The sequence below is a fragment of the Colletotrichum costaricense genome (assembly GCF_030867565.1).
Source record: "Colletotrichum costaricense strain IMI 309622 chromosome Unknown Scaffold_3.1, whole genome shotgun sequence".
Taxonomy (NCBI): Eukaryota; Fungi; Ascomycota; class Sordariomycetes; order Glomerellales; family Glomerellaceae; genus Colletotrichum; species Colletotrichum costaricense.
This window is the reverse complement of record NW_026848232.1, coordinates 858,670-874,674: the sequence shown is the minus strand read 5'-3', so window position 1 is coordinate 874,674 and position 16,005 is coordinate 858,670. Positions and strand designations below refer to the sequence as shown.

At 51.3% G+C, this 16,005-nt stretch overlaps 5 protein-coding genes across 5 annotated transcripts; 4 read left to right on the top strand and 1 right to left on the bottom strand.

The window, feature by feature from the left end:
• Positions 1 to 3,547: 3,547 nt before the first annotated feature.
• On the bottom strand, positions 3,548 to 4,027 carry CCOS01_03109 (uncharacterized protein; the record flags this gene model as incomplete). The annotated part of the gene is made up of 2 exons (XM_060451295.1): positions 3,548 to 3,657; positions 3,994 to 4,027. The coding sequence occupies 2 exons, from the start codon at positions 4,025 to 4,027 to the stop codon at positions 3,548 to 3,550; spliced, it is 144 nt and encodes a 47-aa protein (XP_060317560.1).
• Positions 4,028 to 4,845: 818 nt separating this feature from the next.
• Positions 4,846 to 5,181, top strand: CCOS01_03108 (uncharacterized protein; the record flags this gene model as incomplete). Its single annotated transcript, XM_060451294.1, has 2 exons — positions 4,846 to 4,950; positions 5,062 to 5,181. The coding sequence occupies 2 exons, from the start codon at positions 4,846 to 4,848 to the stop codon at positions 5,179 to 5,181; spliced, it is 225 nt and encodes a 74-aa protein (XP_060317559.1).
• A 2,563-nt stretch (positions 5,182 to 7,744) lies between these two features.
• On the top strand, positions 7,745 to 9,242 carry CCOS01_03107 (glycolipid anchored surface protein; the record flags this gene model as incomplete). Its single annotated transcript, XM_060451293.1, has 4 exons — positions 7,745 to 7,862; positions 7,921 to 7,944; positions 8,009 to 8,196; positions 8,259 to 9,242. 4 exons carry the CDS (start codon positions 7,745 to 7,747, stop codon positions 9,240 to 9,242), a joined length of 1,314 nt encoding a protein of 437 aa, XP_060317558.1.
• Positions 9,243 to 10,032: 790 nt separating this feature from the next.
• Positions 10,033 to 10,614, top strand: CCOS01_03106 (uncharacterized protein; the record flags this gene model as incomplete). The annotated part of the gene is made up of 2 exons (XM_060451292.1): positions 10,033 to 10,344; positions 10,417 to 10,614. The coding sequence occupies 2 exons, from the start codon at positions 10,033 to 10,035 to the stop codon at positions 10,612 to 10,614; spliced, it is 510 nt and encodes a 169-aa protein (XP_060317557.1).
• Positions 10,615 to 13,484: 2,870 nt separating this feature from the next.
• On the top strand, positions 13,485 to 14,446 carry CCOS01_03105 (uncharacterized protein; the record flags this gene model as incomplete). The annotated part of the gene is made up of 2 exons (XM_060451291.1): positions 13,485 to 13,972; positions 14,041 to 14,446. 2 exons carry the CDS (start codon positions 13,485 to 13,487, stop codon positions 14,444 to 14,446), a joined length of 894 nt encoding a protein of 297 aa, XP_060317556.1.
• Positions 14,447 to 16,005: the final 1,559 nt, after the last annotated feature.

Sequence of the window (16,005 nt, the reverse complement as noted above, 5' to 3'; positions counted from 1 at the left end):
CAATAGCTTTGCCCATCTATAGGGTAAATTCCGCTGATTGAATGGGCGAGAAATGGCATTATTCGTGCCACTGGTTACGTGATGGCCGTGAATTCGTCGAATGGGCAGTTTACATGACAAACGGAATTCCAAAGAGGCTTTTTTCCAGCAGGGGGGTCTCACGGGCTGTGAGGAGGAGCGCGAGGAGTAAGGTAGGTAAGCGCGCAGGCGTGGTAAGGTACTAGGTTTTGGAGTGAGGCTTTCTCCCACCTTATTCCTTTTGGGGGTGTTGGGGGCGATGGCGGCGGCGGCGTGCCGCACGAGCTGCTGCTGCAACACTACAAAGTACGGTACTGGCTTTAACAGCAAATTGCAATGAGGTGGCTCATGTAGGTAGCAGTCTGGCACGCTTGTTGATTCGTCTGTGGACCACCTGAAGGACGAGAAATCTACGCAATGGATTGATGGGAATTTCCAAGCTGCTCTGTCTAAGGTATTCCGGGTACTACGAGGTGCACTGCTGCTACTGCTCCTGCTCCTGCTGCTGACGCAGCTCATCCCTGCGAGGCGGATGAACCCCGCGTTTTGAAAGAGGGAAACTCAAAAGACAAACACACGCGGGGGACATTGAGCGAATGCTTTTTGACGGTTGAAATGACACGACGACCGGTTCTTTATGGGACGGCGAGGTGCCTAGTTATTCGTACAGATTAGGATTCGATTGTATTCGGGTGGAATACCACATGGTTTTCTCCTGAACCTGGTATTGAGGTTTGGTGTTGTTCATGAGCTTGGGAATGATGCTCGTGTGCTGCTCGCCGAGTTTGGGGTTCACAGGTCGACCTACGGATATCTTGTGCGTGACTCGGTTTGTATGAACATGTTTACGTTTGTGCCTCCTTCTTTCTGTCGTTTACTTCGAAGCTTGTCTGGTCGTGTTTATTTTGTATTAACCTCCATAGAAAGGTCGTTTCCGAGTTTTTGATACAAGTTGAAGCCTGATGTCATTGACAAGTTCTCCGGGATGAACTAGGCCGAGAGATCTTGACCACTCGCGCTGCTTGCGAGATTCGGGTAGACCTTGGGGATACATTTACTTCTCGGTAGAGACTGGCTAGGGAACTCAATGGTCCCGATTTACATAGCTGCGGTGAGCTGCTGAGAGAGATGACTCACGGGGAAGGGGGAAGCGCGCTTAATGCAAACATTTCTTGACGGCAATGGTGTCATGTACCTACCTGCATTGAGTCTATCTGAACTGATTTTTTCTGCCCTGTTTTCTGTTCAACGAAGAGTAGCGTCCCGTATGATGACCATCTCTCACGGTTGGCTGAAGGGATTCGATGTCATGAGAGAAGTTTGGAAATGCTAGGTAAGTCCGTTTTGGCCTCGAGTGCCCCTAGATTTAGGAGGATCTCCATGTTCTTACATATACTTTAGGTAGCAGCGCTAAATTGCGACAAGTTCAGCACAACTGTCTGGAGAAGAAGGGCAACGCGTTTGCCTCAAGTCCGGCTCTATCATGGTCGTGCACATGCGGGTGGTGATTCTGATGTTCTAGGTGCTCGGAAGTCGATCTGTTCTCCCGGACCAATCACTCTAGTGGTTAATTATGGTGGCTGAGAGATGTAGAATGAACTTATTCATGCTCCAGTCGTTCAAGGTTGACACACAGTGGCTTGTATATAACTTAGAAGGTCGTCCATCTATCGCATGAGAATAACGCCAGGTTCCTTGAATATGGAGTTTCTATATTACCGAAGAGTCTTTACAGGTCTTTACATACAACAAATTCCTGTTGTTAGTCCAGTCTCTTGTGGACTTGTACTTCTCGGGTATCTAGTTACACTTGTGAGATACGCGTTCTATAACCTTTCCAGGAGGACCAAATACAATCCCGCCTGCCAGATCAAACGACTATTCGTTACAATCGTAAGAGGGGATTCTTGGAACGGACGGCATGGGAAGAGAATGCTGCTAGAGACCCAACCCAATCAGCCTATCCAAAGACGACATGTCTGTATTCGACCCCGAACTCCGTCTTCGACACAACCGGCAAGATCGAAACATGGTGACTACTTGAACCAACCTGTTTCACGCCAGCGTGGGGCTCGTCATCTTCCGATATCAAAATTCACAAAGATCTCATCATGCGGCTGTTATATCTGTTGATGTATCAAGAAGTGAACCGTCTGTTGCTCCTCACGACAGCGTAAGTAATACACCCATGAGAGGGTTTCAGTTCCCGATCATGAGCTCAGCTTGCTATATGAAGCCGTGAGAAGATTTTCTCTTCAAATTCCGGTCTCTCACGCGGCGAAGCATTCAGCAGTTATAGCAAGTGAACCCTTCTTGGCTTGGTTCTGCCCAACGTTCATTCCGGACGTACGATGGCGGGTCTTTGACGACGTCAACATCCTCGACAGACCCCTTTGAGTGGTTCTCTGGCAAGCATTGCTTGTTGATGAGCGAAAAGTAAACATTCGCCCCGATAGACAGTATGATGATCTACAAGAGAAAATCGGTGAAGGTTGCTCCGTGGAGGACATACTCTTAGCCCCGTCTAGCTACCTCATCATCTAGATCATGCTATAAACTTCTTTGGACATTCCGGCCCACTGCCGTTGATGGATACTCATGCGAACAACGTAAGGGCCCTCGAGAAAGTGGTAACAGCTTACTTTACCATCTTCTTCAATGTCAAAATAGCGGAGTTGCACGAAAGGTAGAGAGAATGAGCGGTTAGCTCAAAGAGTCTTCTCCGAAACTAGCCCGTTTGAGGTGAGACTTGTCCAAATCTGACCTGCTGGGGCAGGCGGTTGCTCTGGTCTCCTCAGTTCACAATTCATTGCTACCCAATGAGTCTTTTAGTGGTACAGGAGGAGCATGCCTACGACTCCTGGCTTGTTCAGAGAGCTCTACTGTTCTCCTTGGTCAATCGTTGCCGCGGAGTCTCATAGAGAGGATCAAAATAATGAAGACACCGCAAGGCTGCTGAAGGAATCCCTCCATCGTGAGGTTCTTGAGGCGGCGGATGTCCAGGAATCTTCAACTTTCCATAAAGAATCCATGAGGGAACGCTTGTAGGTCGAGTTGACGGAGCAGCGCATATTTCGGACAGCGTCGAAGCGAGAAAAGGTGACGGAACACCCAATAAGCAGGTTCATTGCCTTCTAGAATTGAGGCAGAAGGGGATATGTCATCGTTGATATCTATGTAAGAACACCTAGGACAGTCATCGACAGATTCCATCGCAAAAGCAGACCGTTCAATGCCGACCGTTCAAGGTTCATAGTCACACGAGCTGATCAGTAGCCTCCCTCTGCAACTGGGCTCATCTCAATGTCTGTCACATCTGTACTCGATGTACGATCTGAAAAGAGGAAGCGCCAGGTAAAGTTCACACCGCGCCATGACTGAGAACTTCGACGGACCTACACCATACAGTACGGGCGGTTGATGCACAATCGCCAAGTCTGCGATGAATCTGTACCCGCCCTCCCTGCGGACTAGAAGAAACCAAAGATCGGTACACTTTAGACATCTGCCCTTACCTTGTTCAATGTCTCTAGAACTGTTCTAAAGTGCCCTTCGAGGTCCAATATATGAAAATAAGAGACCTTACGGCAAGGGCCGACAGCGGCAGAGAAGGGATAACGACCAGTGCTTTTCCGTCAACTACGAACCAGAACCACGTTGCACAGGCGTCACATCTTCTCCCTGGCGACCTACTCAAGACGAACGAAGAAAAAAAAGTTCAAGGCCACAGCCGGGAACCACCCCAAATAACTCTGCTGCGACCACTTGGTGGCTTTGCGGGAAGCAGACGTCAACCCCCGTTTCGCGTTGCCGCTGAACCAGGGGAGGGGCAGTTCGATGCTCGACTACCTAGGTGGGTAGGCAGACTCGCAAGTTGCAACCTCAGAGTTGCAGCTGGGATTCGTCGCTTGTTGGTGGGCATGGCATGGCATGCGGGGACCGGAGGTGGAGGTGGGTTGAGGATCTACTCCGTACCTCTCTGGAACATGCCGAATGCGCAGGCTTCCATGTTGCATTTGGGCGAGCGACACGGCGAGAGAGACATACCCTAGGTTTTTGCTTCGCATAGTGTGCTTGATGGCTGCATTTGGCTTCACCTTGGAAGGTGGCCGGGGATAGGCGTGGCCGGGGAAAGGCGTGGCCGCCACGTCTTCGGGTCAACGCGCCGAAGCCGTCTCAAAATTGAACTCGTCGGTGTAGAACTGGCCGACTACGGTAGCTTAGCTCCCCGCACCATTGGCTTCTCTTGTCGTCTTTCTGGACGAGGTGCGAGGAGAAAAGCCAAGCGATTCGAGTGCCGAGCGATGGGATGGGATTCTGAGAGGCTAACCTAGCCTTATTCTGGAAGTGAGGTGTTACTGCCCTTATCTTCACCCAAACCGGGAGAGCAGATCGCCCATCGTTTTTTTGATGGGCGCGCGGCGTTTGCTTGGCAACTGGTTTGCGCGTTAGACCCTTACTATTCCCCGCTGGCCTCGTTGTCTGCCCATTAGATGCTGATGGCTCTCAAGTGTCGAGCAGCAACACCCCGCCTTCGTCAATCTGTACGGAAACTCCGTATGGGTACTTGAGCTGCCAATAACTTTCACGGATACCGCGGAGGCAGGCGGGGGAAACTCAGGTCGAGCTTGTTGATGGAGCGACGAGGGGTTTTCCTTTCATGTTTCAGCCCATGCAGGGTGCCGGCCAGAAGGGAGCTTTTGTGCTGCTTGCAAATAAATGTTCTGACAACTTGCCAAACGAGATGGAAAGGCCATGGTGAGATTATCGACAGTGGTATCAAATGCATGTCTCACTGAGACGGTCAGTTGCTGGAGCCTCGTCGCCATGGCAGATTCCTGCATCGACAAAACCATTTTATCGCCGCGATACAAACAAGAAAGCTCCTATGGGCTTCGCATTGCTTTATTTCGTCGTGCTGTCATTGCTCCTGTTGGATGAGCAACACGCGGCGGGGTGCGCCGCAAGTGAATGCAAACGTTTACACTTGATGCAGCTGACAGCCCATTGCATCAACTCTCTGCGGCATGCCACCTTCTTCAATGCTACGACGCACCACTTGCGACGGGCAATGGCAGAGAAGATGCGGCCAAGAGGCTCCTCGGAGGGATCCAACGACGGATTCGCCCAGGATGTCAAGGTGCCGTAATGCAACGAAGCTGACACCTGGGTCCACAGGTGACATCAATTCGCTCTCTGTTTGCTGCGGACTCTCTCCCTGACTCCCTGCTCTTCAGATCAGTGGGCTCGCGGTCAAGGTGTTCCTCGAACGAAACGGAAGCCCGAGTTTTCACATCTTTTTTTGCAGTGGCCGTTGCAACCCTCGCCGGATAAGGTCCACAGGCAGTGAACGGGACCGGGGGTTAAGCTTACCCTGGTTCGTGTCAACGATTGCCTGACTGCAGGGCCAAGAGGGATTTTCAATGAGACGCTGCGATCAGAGTGTTGCGTCATACTCATTATCCGGAAGCCATTATTACTAGGCCGCCTTTTCCTGCCGTGTAGCCGCCCTCGACTTTGGGGGCTGTTGAATACACCGCGAACAGGAAATGAAGACAGGAAAAAGGCCAATTTCCAGCCGCACCCTGTTGGATGACCATCGCTAATCTGGAGAGGTATCCCCGCAAGGTGGTCTAGGCGAGCCGGCGAAGAAGCAGAGGACATTAAGCAAGTAAATCGCGTCGAGGCTAGCCGTGGTGAGCTTTGGGGGGGGGGGGGGAGGACGGAGTTTTCGCCGTTGCGTCGAAAGCTTGATGGGCAAGGACCAGCTTAATCCCTGACACAAGTCGTCGCAATTGGGAAGAGGCATCCAACTTGAAGATGGCAGAGGCGAGGCCAGGCATTGTGGCGAGTTGAATGCCTCGCTGTCGCCGTCCTCGTTCGTCGTTGGCTGCGTTCTGCCGGAGCACTAAATCCCTGGCTGACAGCCTAGTATTAGCAGCCACCCATCAGCCAGAATAGCTCGGTCCGTTTCCCGGGTGCCCGACTCGTGTTCGAGTGGACGTGTGGCTACGCGAGGCTAGTGAGAGGCGACGAAAAGTGGCGGGCTATTTTATCAGATTGAGACAGCAAAGAAGCTGGTCTGGTTGGGCAGGCGTCAAAGACGGCGTGGCTTCGGGTGGATGGCGCCATGTTGTTTGTAGCCGTGGGGGCAAAAGAAAGAAACGACGGCCAAGTTTGCTTTTGTGTCTTCATTGTCTGTAGTCTGGAGATTGAAACAAGGGCAGAGAGTCTAGGAGTAGTACCCGCAACTCCGTGCCGACCTTGTGAGGTTATTTCCCTGATCAATTGAGTGAGGGGATATGCTTGTGTATCTGTAATTGTTGTGGACTCTGGAGGCGGAGAGCGGGAGGGATCGAAGGATTCCGATGAGAATCATCAGCCCTGGAGGAGAGATGTCATAGCTGTCAACCAAGACCAAGAAAAGACGCGTCGGCGTCTTGTAAACTCAGCCTGCTTACTGGGTGACTCCTCCTCTGGTGTTGCGTCTTGCATCACCCACCCGCGTTGCCCCCAATGAGGCCGACCAACGCCGCCGGTCTCTCTGCAGCAGGCAGTCCATGTCGAGTCGGTTGTGTGTCGAGTGAGAAAGGCCAGGGTGTTGAGGCCAGTCAGAGTCAAGACTTTTGTGACTCTGGAGCCTCTGGACCACTCTTGGGCCGGGCGACAATCAAGATAGGCCGTCTTCACCCCTGGCCCGCCGCCAATGGCACAACATGGCGCACCTCCATTGATCCAGACCCATGCAGTCGGCCTTGTTGCTTCAAGCTTGAACTCCTGGTTCGTTTTTTTTTCCCTCGTTGCGCACCTAACGCACCCCTGCCGCCGTCGTTTCCCACCCTAGACCGGGCTCCGTGGCTCCTTGCTAGCACCAGAGCGAGCTCCAAGCTTCTCGTCCTAGGCAGTTTTCTCATCCGTTTGGTACTCCACGTGTGTGGAGAGGTGGGATGGGATTCCAAAAAGAGCAAGAGAGGAACGTTGTTACTTGTAAGAACGCCAGCAGGGGTAAAGAAAAAAGAGGGAAAAAACTGCAGTCTGCAGGGCCTTGTTGTTCGGAGTGTCTCCCGTGTTGAGCTGCAGTAGCAAAGCTGGAACAATAAAATCGATAGCTTCCCTCCCCATCCCCCAAGCAAGGCGTTCCCGTCATCCTGAGGTGAGGCTGTTGCTTATCCACGATATTCGACGCCAGGCAAAGTCTCTTTCCTTCCACCTCGTCTGACGGCCTTCAACACGGTTGCTGCCCTGTTTAAATCTTTCTGTCATTTTCGCCAAGAACGGACGTTGTTTGCGGAGTGAGAGTGTCGCCTTGTACGACGTTGTAATCGCGAGAGAAGGAATTGGTTGCGGTTGGTGCAGGACGAGTACTCGACCAGATCGAAGGAAGGAACACGACAACTTGTGAAGACCTGCAAAAAAGAGGCAACCACGGCCAACAGTCATTACTTTCTCCGCCTGGCAAAAACACCTGCTCAGTTCAGCATCCGCCCTACTGAGGTGTCCCTCGCCAGTAGTTCGAAATCTTTCGTCGACACGAGCTACAGCCAACAACTCTCGATCCTCAACATCATCAACAGACTCTTGGTCGTATTTCTTTCTTCTTCTTGGCTTTCTTGGGAACCGCAGCACTAAGGCATCAGCATTCTCACCATTCGTCGCATCCTCACCCATTGCTGTATTTGCTAGTTGAAGCTTATCAGAAGGATTTTCTTGCGATTACTCCTTCATCATGCGAGTCTCCAAGCTCGTCTCGGCATTATTGCTTGGCACTGCCGCAGCCCTTGCACCAATCGAGATTGTAGGCAGTAAATTCTTCGACGAGAGCGGCAAGCAATGGTTCATGAAAGGTACGCCAATCTTCCACTGCATTTCTGACTAGAATCCTTGGGACTGACGCAATCACAGGCATCGCATACCAACTGACACCAGGTTAGCCCAGTCTGTCTGAATGCACACTTACAAAATCCGCTGTCTAACACAAAAGCTCGTCCAGATGACCCACTGGTTGATACTGATCAATGCACCCGCGACGCCAACCTCATGAAGACGCTGGGTACCAACGCAATCCGCGTTTACCACGTCGATTCCAGTGCAAATCATGACGGGTGCATGTCTGCCTTTGACAAGGCCGGCATATACACCCTCATCGACTTGGACACCTTTGACTCGTACATTCTTCCTGTTGGTGCCCCCCTGTTCTGTCCTATCTCCAGCTCGCGTGCTTTGGCTTACAAGAGGTACAGAATACTCCCTACTGGAACGAGACGCAGTTCAACGCATACGCCAAAGTAATGGACAACTTTGCGAAATACGACAACGTTCTCGGCTTCTTCATTGGCAATGAGATCATTGCACTTCCCACTCAGTCCCAGGTCGCCCCTTTCATGAAGGCTGCCGCACGAGACATGAAGGCCTATCGCGACAAGAAGGGTTATCGCAAGATTCCCGTCGGCTACTCCGCGGCAGACATCGCTGAGTTGCGGCCCATGCTCCAGGACTACCTGACCTGTGGCGGAAAGCCAGAGGACAACATTGACTTTTTTGGACTCAACTCGTACGAGTGGTGCGACCCAAACACGTACGAGACCTCGGGATACACAAACCTGCAAGCCATGGCCGAGAAGTTTCCTGTGCCCATCTTCTTCACGGAAACGGGATGCATCACAGGTCAGGGCCCGCGTACATGGGACGACCAGAACGCCATCTTCAGCCAGCCCATGGTTAATGACTGGAGTGGAGCCATGGTTTACGAATGGATTTACGAGGAGAACCGATATGGCATTGTGTCATACGGACCCGAAGTATCTAAGACCATCACCGCTGACGACGTGTACGATGGCTTTACCCGCAAGGGCACTCCAACCCCCAGAGCCCCGGAGTTCCAGAATCTGCAAGCCAAATGGGCCACCATCACTCCTTCAGGAGTCGCGAAATCCAACTACAATCCGACAAGCGTCTCTACCCGCGATTGTCCTAAAGCCACGGGGGGTTGGTTGGTGGACGGGAACGTCCGTCTGCCTACTCTCGGAGAGACGTTTAAGGGCAGCTTTTCTTCGAGCCCGACAGGATCAGTGACTTCGGGCTCAAGCACCAGCGCTTCCGCAGCGCCCACGCAATCCGCTGAGTCCTCGGCACCCGAGAGACCTTCGGGATCTGGCACCAAGCAAATCGCCGGTATGGCTGTTGGATTGGTTGGTGTCATGATCTTCTTCACTGTGTGGATGTAATTGGTCACGAAATTTTTCTTCTTCTGTACATTTTGTGCATTCACTATTACGACGGATTGGATTATGGATTATACCCCTTTTGCGAATACACGGAAGCTTCGTATTGAAGCAGGGCATTTTTCAAGGCGTTGATGGCAAGAGGACGAGCGTACGGAGACTCGTTTCTAGACTTGCAAAGGGTTTGGTCAACTTAGCTCCATATTTGCTGAGTAAAAAGGGTGGTCTTCCAGGAGGGGGAGTGGTCACCAAGGGTTCCTCGAAAGTCGTTTCCTTGGAGAAGATGACGATGGAGATGAATTAATTAATAATACGCTGTCAGAGAACAACATGGAGAGGCCTTCCTAGGAGACCTTGAGTTACGATGATGGCAAGAGCCTCTCCGAATACAATAGACACCAATTTTCGATGTAAACGCCCGTTTCCTTCCACACATGTTGACGTTCTGGTGTCGGCGGACTCACATCCATTGCAACTGCCTTGACGAGTTGCTGCTGTACCATCTGCTGCGGGAAATCAATTCGCAATCTGTCGCCCCTGCGACTACCATAAAGCTTTCGTTCTCAGAGGAAGGAGAGTCTGGTGGTCTCAAAATTCAGACTGAGGAAGCATCTCTGAAACTGACCTCTGTCATGGAAATATTCGCATCTTCCACTCGGCATTGCACAATCATCTGGGCCGTTTAAGCTAACGAAGTATGCCATATCTCAATCATCAACATCCTTCAACGAAAAACATTCCCCAAGAAATCAACGGACTCCAACTTTCAACCAGCAGCATCGGTATCGGCACCATGCCCTGCTTCTTCTTTCAGTATGGCAACCCTCCACCCGAGACTACTCACAGGCACGCTCCCAGAGAGATGACGCATCACGAACCCGACCATCATCATAAAGCGGCCAAATCACACGGCCGTGCCGTCCACTTACCGAGATGGTTCACTTTCAGGAATTTCGTCTATCTCGTGATCGCAATCTGGACGATCATTGGCACTGTCTTCATAGCGGACTACATACGAACCCAGACAGGGCACCAAGCACTCTTTGATCATTCTGTACAAGGTGCTTCGCCAGATCCTACGGTTGATGGTGATTACCGACCAAAGGTATGGGTTCCATTGTCATTATTAGTTATAATAGTAGAGAGGACTTGTGCTAATGTTTGTCTTGCGTCCAAGTACACACATCGAGCCACAATATCTGGAAGGCCTTTCATGAGAAGCTCGATGGCCATGGATGCACGTACTAGCATGGCTGGATCCGATCACGCGACTCTGCAAAACATGTTGCTTGCTATTGCCGGCACAAGTCTCGTCCTTCTGGAATTACTCTATGAGTCTGTCTGGATTGGACATCAAGATGTACGTCAGATCTAGAAAGGGGAAAATACAGCATCGCTGACGTCGGGCGATTCACGATCGATGAGACCATCTCCCCCACGCGACAAATCGGCCCAGTTCTGCTTCGCTGGGAGGACGAACTCCTTAGACAAAATAGTATACCTTAGAGCACCGCGAGGAGCACTACCCCCCGGGAGCGACGCGGAGGGAACGGTGGCTGGATACTAGAGGTCCTTGATGACGCGGGATGACCTGAATAACTCGGTTCTTTTTGTTAGGCTTACTGAGCAACTTCTCGGAAGCTCGCTCTTCCATCATGGCATTGAAGTATTTCATGCTGCCGAGCACGGCTTTCAAGCGCTTGCGTGAAAATACACAGCACAATAGCGTGGCTTCATGGAATAGACTTACAGCAACGACAATGCTGCTTCATTTCTTCTTCCGTTCCAGGCAGCCGCGTGGCGTACTCGGTGATAGCTTCTCACTTCACGTGTTTGAGAAGCTGATGCTATAGGGGTTGGGATAGGCTGCAGAGGCTCGATAGGAGGGGTTATAGACGGGGGAGCTACTTACCCAATTTGGATATGCCAGGTTTGAGCGTCCGTCGATGTTTGAACATCACGGCAGGACAACAAACAGGAGAGACCAGGGGGACAAAGCGTGGCTGAGATCCTGGATCTCTGGAGCCAGTCGCAATCTTCGATCTGGGAAAGAGGGCAGGTAGGATCGATGATGGTTTGGTGATTTCCTGGTTCGCATTTCCGTTTGGTGGGTGGCCTCACGTCAGACGGGCTGTCACATTCACTTATATCTTGTGGCACGGACTCCATTTTGTAGATCGAGGAGGGGTTTCGTTATGGACGGGCACGACGAGCAGTCTTATCAGATTATACTGGTGGTATAGTCGAAGGCGTGTGTACACGTGTACGTGTCGGTAGGTCTGAATCTCTGTTGTTCTGCGATGATACAAGATGGGAGGTGTCATCTTGGGCTTAGTGCTTGGTGTTAAGAGAAGTTGACAGGTTGGTTGGTGGGTGTAGACTTGGGAGAGAGAGGGAGCCTGTCAAACTATTTTCATGCTGACTTGTCCTAGACCAGACTGTGACCGATCGTTGCCCATGGCTTGATCGAAATACACGAATGCATAGGCTGGGTGGTTTTGACTGCGCAGTTGCTCATCTCAGTTGAGCAGGGTGTGATGAAAGTGAGGTCCGAAGGAAAGATTTTGAGCACTCACACCAAAGACGGCGGCAGTTACGGACGAGGCTCTTTTTTTTTTTTTTTTTTGTTCTTTTCTTTTGGACCAGACTCTGATCACGGGCTTGATTAGTCTGTAGCTGTGTTGAGGTATAGATACTTTCTGCTATTGAGACTTGGACGTAACGTTATTAGCGATATGTGAGGTTCGGTATCGTATTACAGGCTGAGTATGGGATGGCCGGGACGTTTCACGTTTGGGAACACTGGGGATCGTTGTCGGTCGTTCGGTCGGTGGAAGCCTTGGTCGGGACCAGAGGTTTCTGCCAAAACCTGACAAGAGATGGAAAGCAAGTAAAATCCGTGTGTGTGTACCTTACTTGACATGTTGCTGGAACGGGAGAGTTTGGAAGATGAGGCGACCCGGTCTTTCGTCCTGTTTTGGGACACCATTTCGGCAGACCGGGGGAATCAAGAGGTCAACGACGAACAAGAAAGGCACATAGTTTTTGGACTGACTTGCTGACTTGTCCTTGACTGAAGCTTGTGCGCCCCCTTCATCCCCTCGTCGGGACGGTGTGACGTGATGAGATTGTGGCTGTGGGTTTTGGAGAGAGGAAAAGATTAGACAAAAGTTTTTTGCAAACTCTTGCCTAAAAAGGCAATTGGATGTAAGAGTTATCGAGTTTCTCTGACTACCAAAGGTACCCATACGAAGCACAGCTAGACAGCCGTGGATCCGAGGGTTATGGGAAGTTGCTCAATGTCCGAGCACAAGGGAAAACGGATCGACGACTCTTTTCTAAATTCTTCTTTCCTTTTTTATCTCATGATTTTCCTTACCACCCCTCCCCCCTCCGTACCCGCTTGGACATAGGCAGGCCACGCATGTTGGGCGATCTGATCACCGGCTCTGCGACTGCAACCCACGTAACTTACTCATGTACGAAGTATCTACTTTACCTATCTGTCTTCCTTTGCTGGTGGTCAAAGAGAATATGAGAAGGGAAAAATAACAAAAACATACAACACCAGGGATTCGCTGATCGTCACCGACTCAACTACTAGTCTGGCCCTCATCGGCTTGTCTATGGGAGAGCGGACGGGATCCCGAATTTTCCGATGGGTATGGTCGTATGTGCTTGCTGGTGGAAGGGAATTTCACTATGTTGGGTGAGAGTGGGCACGACTTCTTGGTGGTGATGGCAGTTTGATTGCATGGTGCTCACGCTATATCCCAAGCTCGCGGTCAACTCTATGTAGCATTTATAGAAGAGCAAGCAAAGATCTGAATACCGCGAGAGCCTCAAACTTCCCTCATTTTGTGGCGGCAATGATAAAGTCCTCTTTACCCCGATTCCATCGGGCCTAGATTCAAAGTACAGCCACCGCCGGAAGTCTGGCATAATCTCCGACGCCGTTGTCAGTAAACCTTCAGAGAGGTCGGGAATTGGTGCTCATCATCTCACCTAGTGCATTCATGCTAAGGCAAGTATGTAAATGGGTAATTGGCACCTCTTTTCCGCCTCTCACATAATTCGCAAGAGCTTCGTTAATTACACTCGACATGCATACTTTACAATCCTCCTCGCAGCTTTCCTTCATCCCTAAGCTGGGATGGATAGGCATGTATATCCTCTTCGCCCATATACGTCATCCCCAACTGCAGCTGTTAATTCTCATCAGGTCTGGGTTCCATGGGCCTTAATATGGCCTCCAACTTGCAAAAGTATCTATCCAAGAAGCAAGAGCCAAATCTTCGCTTTTACAATCGTACCGAGTCTCGTGGGGCACCTCTGAAGGAACTTGGTGGAACGCCATCAAACATCATCGATTTAGTGTCTGACTCGGACATTGTGTTCATGTCTTTGGCGGACGATTCAGCAGTGGCATCCGTGCTTGACACGATTCTCGAGGTTGATCATCTTGAAAGCAAGATCATAGTGGATACCTCGACGATTCAACCTTCCTCTTCGGCGACGGCTAAATCTAGACTGCAAGAGAGAGGAGCAGACTATATCGCCTCTCCTGTTGTCGGTGCCAGTCCCCTTGCTGCTAGTGCACAGCTGTTGTGGATAATGGCTGGCAAGGAGACTTCCATTAATGTTGTGAGACCTTATGTTACCGGTGTCATGGGGAAGAGTATCATTCCCACGGGCGAAGACGTTCGTCAAGCGAGCTATTTGAAGGCTGCAGCGTAAGAAAACCCAGACATGAACATCTACCTTGAAAGAATAAAAATCCTGATGGGAACTGAATATCTAGGAACTCTCTGTCGATAGGTATGGTTGAGGTGGTCGGTGTAGCTCATACTCTGGTTGAGAAAGCTGGATTGGGGGTCGAAACCGCGGAAGCGTTGATCAAGGAGCAGATTGGCCCGGTCGGATTGATGGTATCCAATCGACTGACCTCTGGGGCTTACATGCCTCCTCGAGGCGAGCGACCGTGGTCACCGGCTATCAATGGACTGGCAGCCGGAAGACAAGCCTTGAAGAGCGGTCCTCAGCCGAGATTGCTGTCACTCGTCTTGCAGCAGTTAGAGGAAGCCGTAGAGTACGCCGAAGGAATTGATCGAGAAATCGATGCGTCTGCAATCTATGGGGTTATCAGAAAGGATGCGGGACTCTCTTTCGAGACGGAGCAGGTCAAAAAGAGGGACGGTGATATGTAAGCGATACCTATCGTATATATATCGTCGGAGGAGGGTATAATGTCACCTCAGTCTCCGTAGTATGGTGGTGGCCTGATAGAACAGAACCTTTTTTTCTAACTCTAAAGCATTTTGCGCATGTCAGTCGGTCGATCAATCCTACGGAATCCATCTACCATGCGTTGGACTCGCAAGGTGCGTAGCCTCCAAAAAATCCTTTTGCGCAGTAATCATAGCATAAATCTGCAGAAACCAGGCAAGCCGTCTGCCGAGCATACTTACAATACTGTAGACAGTAATATGCCGTGCTCGTCCAGCTGTTGTGATAACAGCATCAGCCGCAACACTAATCGACCTGGGATCGGCCAGCAAAAGACCCGCGGCTCATCCAATGATTGACCAGACAGGCCCAGGCTTCTTCTCGGCAAGTGCCCGGCTCTGCCATGGAGACGACGGAGTCTTGGACCGGAGCTCTCACCTGTGAGGCTCTGAACAGGCATCTGACTCTCGTCTCACGCCCCCGGGGAGTGGGGTGAAGGGGAGACGGGACAGGATGAACTTTCTGAAACATAGCTTGATGCCACGCCGTGGAGCCAATCGGCGTATGGTTTTTGCCCTTGCCTGCGTCCGTTATTTTGTTCCCGACTCCAAACTAACTCCATCTCTCCGTCTCCCGCCCACGGCTCCTTCGTGCTAGTGAATCAACCTCATCACCTTTCCCGCACGTTCCCTTGAAACAAGGCCAGCAGCCCCCTTCATGTCATGTGGGCTCCGGCTCTTTTTGACAAGGGACCGCGACGCTCTGGCCTCACTTTCTCGACGGCACTATCGTATCCTCGTCGGGTTGTGCCGGCCCCAGCCCTCTTAGTATGAATACACAGGTAACAGGTCAACCCTCACCGGTAGTAAGAGTTAGTTTGACCAAGGTCAACCAACGTCAGCCAAAAAGCAGATGGGCAGATGCAGGTGCCAAGTTGGATACAACACACCCCACGACAATCCGTGGAACCGCTGTCATGGGTCTCTGACCAGGGACATCCCAAGCTGACGCAGTAAACGCAGGACATGCCACTGCAAGTGACAGTGCGGGAGGGAGGGCTGCCAATACCGTCGTTCCTTTCTATGCCTATTCAGATTGGTTCGTTTCGTTGCTCGAACTGAGCTTACACGAGGGGACGAATCGAACGCTCCAGCATAGCAACAAGTTTACCTCAGATCGAGTCAGAGTACGCTGGCTGACCGTTCATTTTGCAACTCTTGTTTTTACACTCCTCCGCTGATTTGGTTGTTGTATCATTCGTTCCCTCCAAGTGGGAATCGTACCCTATATTTGTCTATATCACGTCTCACTGGTGCCCGTTTCCCGGCATGCGAACCTCCCGGGGCTGGGCTTGGATCGCGCTCGCGACCTCCTGCCCTCTTTCTTCACCGTCCCGTCTCTTCCCCATGTCAAGTCTTGCGGACACATGACCCCCTTCCCGAGTCCCTAGAGCCCCGATACGCGAGGAGGATCATGAGGGAGAAGCGAAAGCAAGCAGGACAGAGGCATGCCCCGCCCTTGCCGGCATCCGCCGGACCTG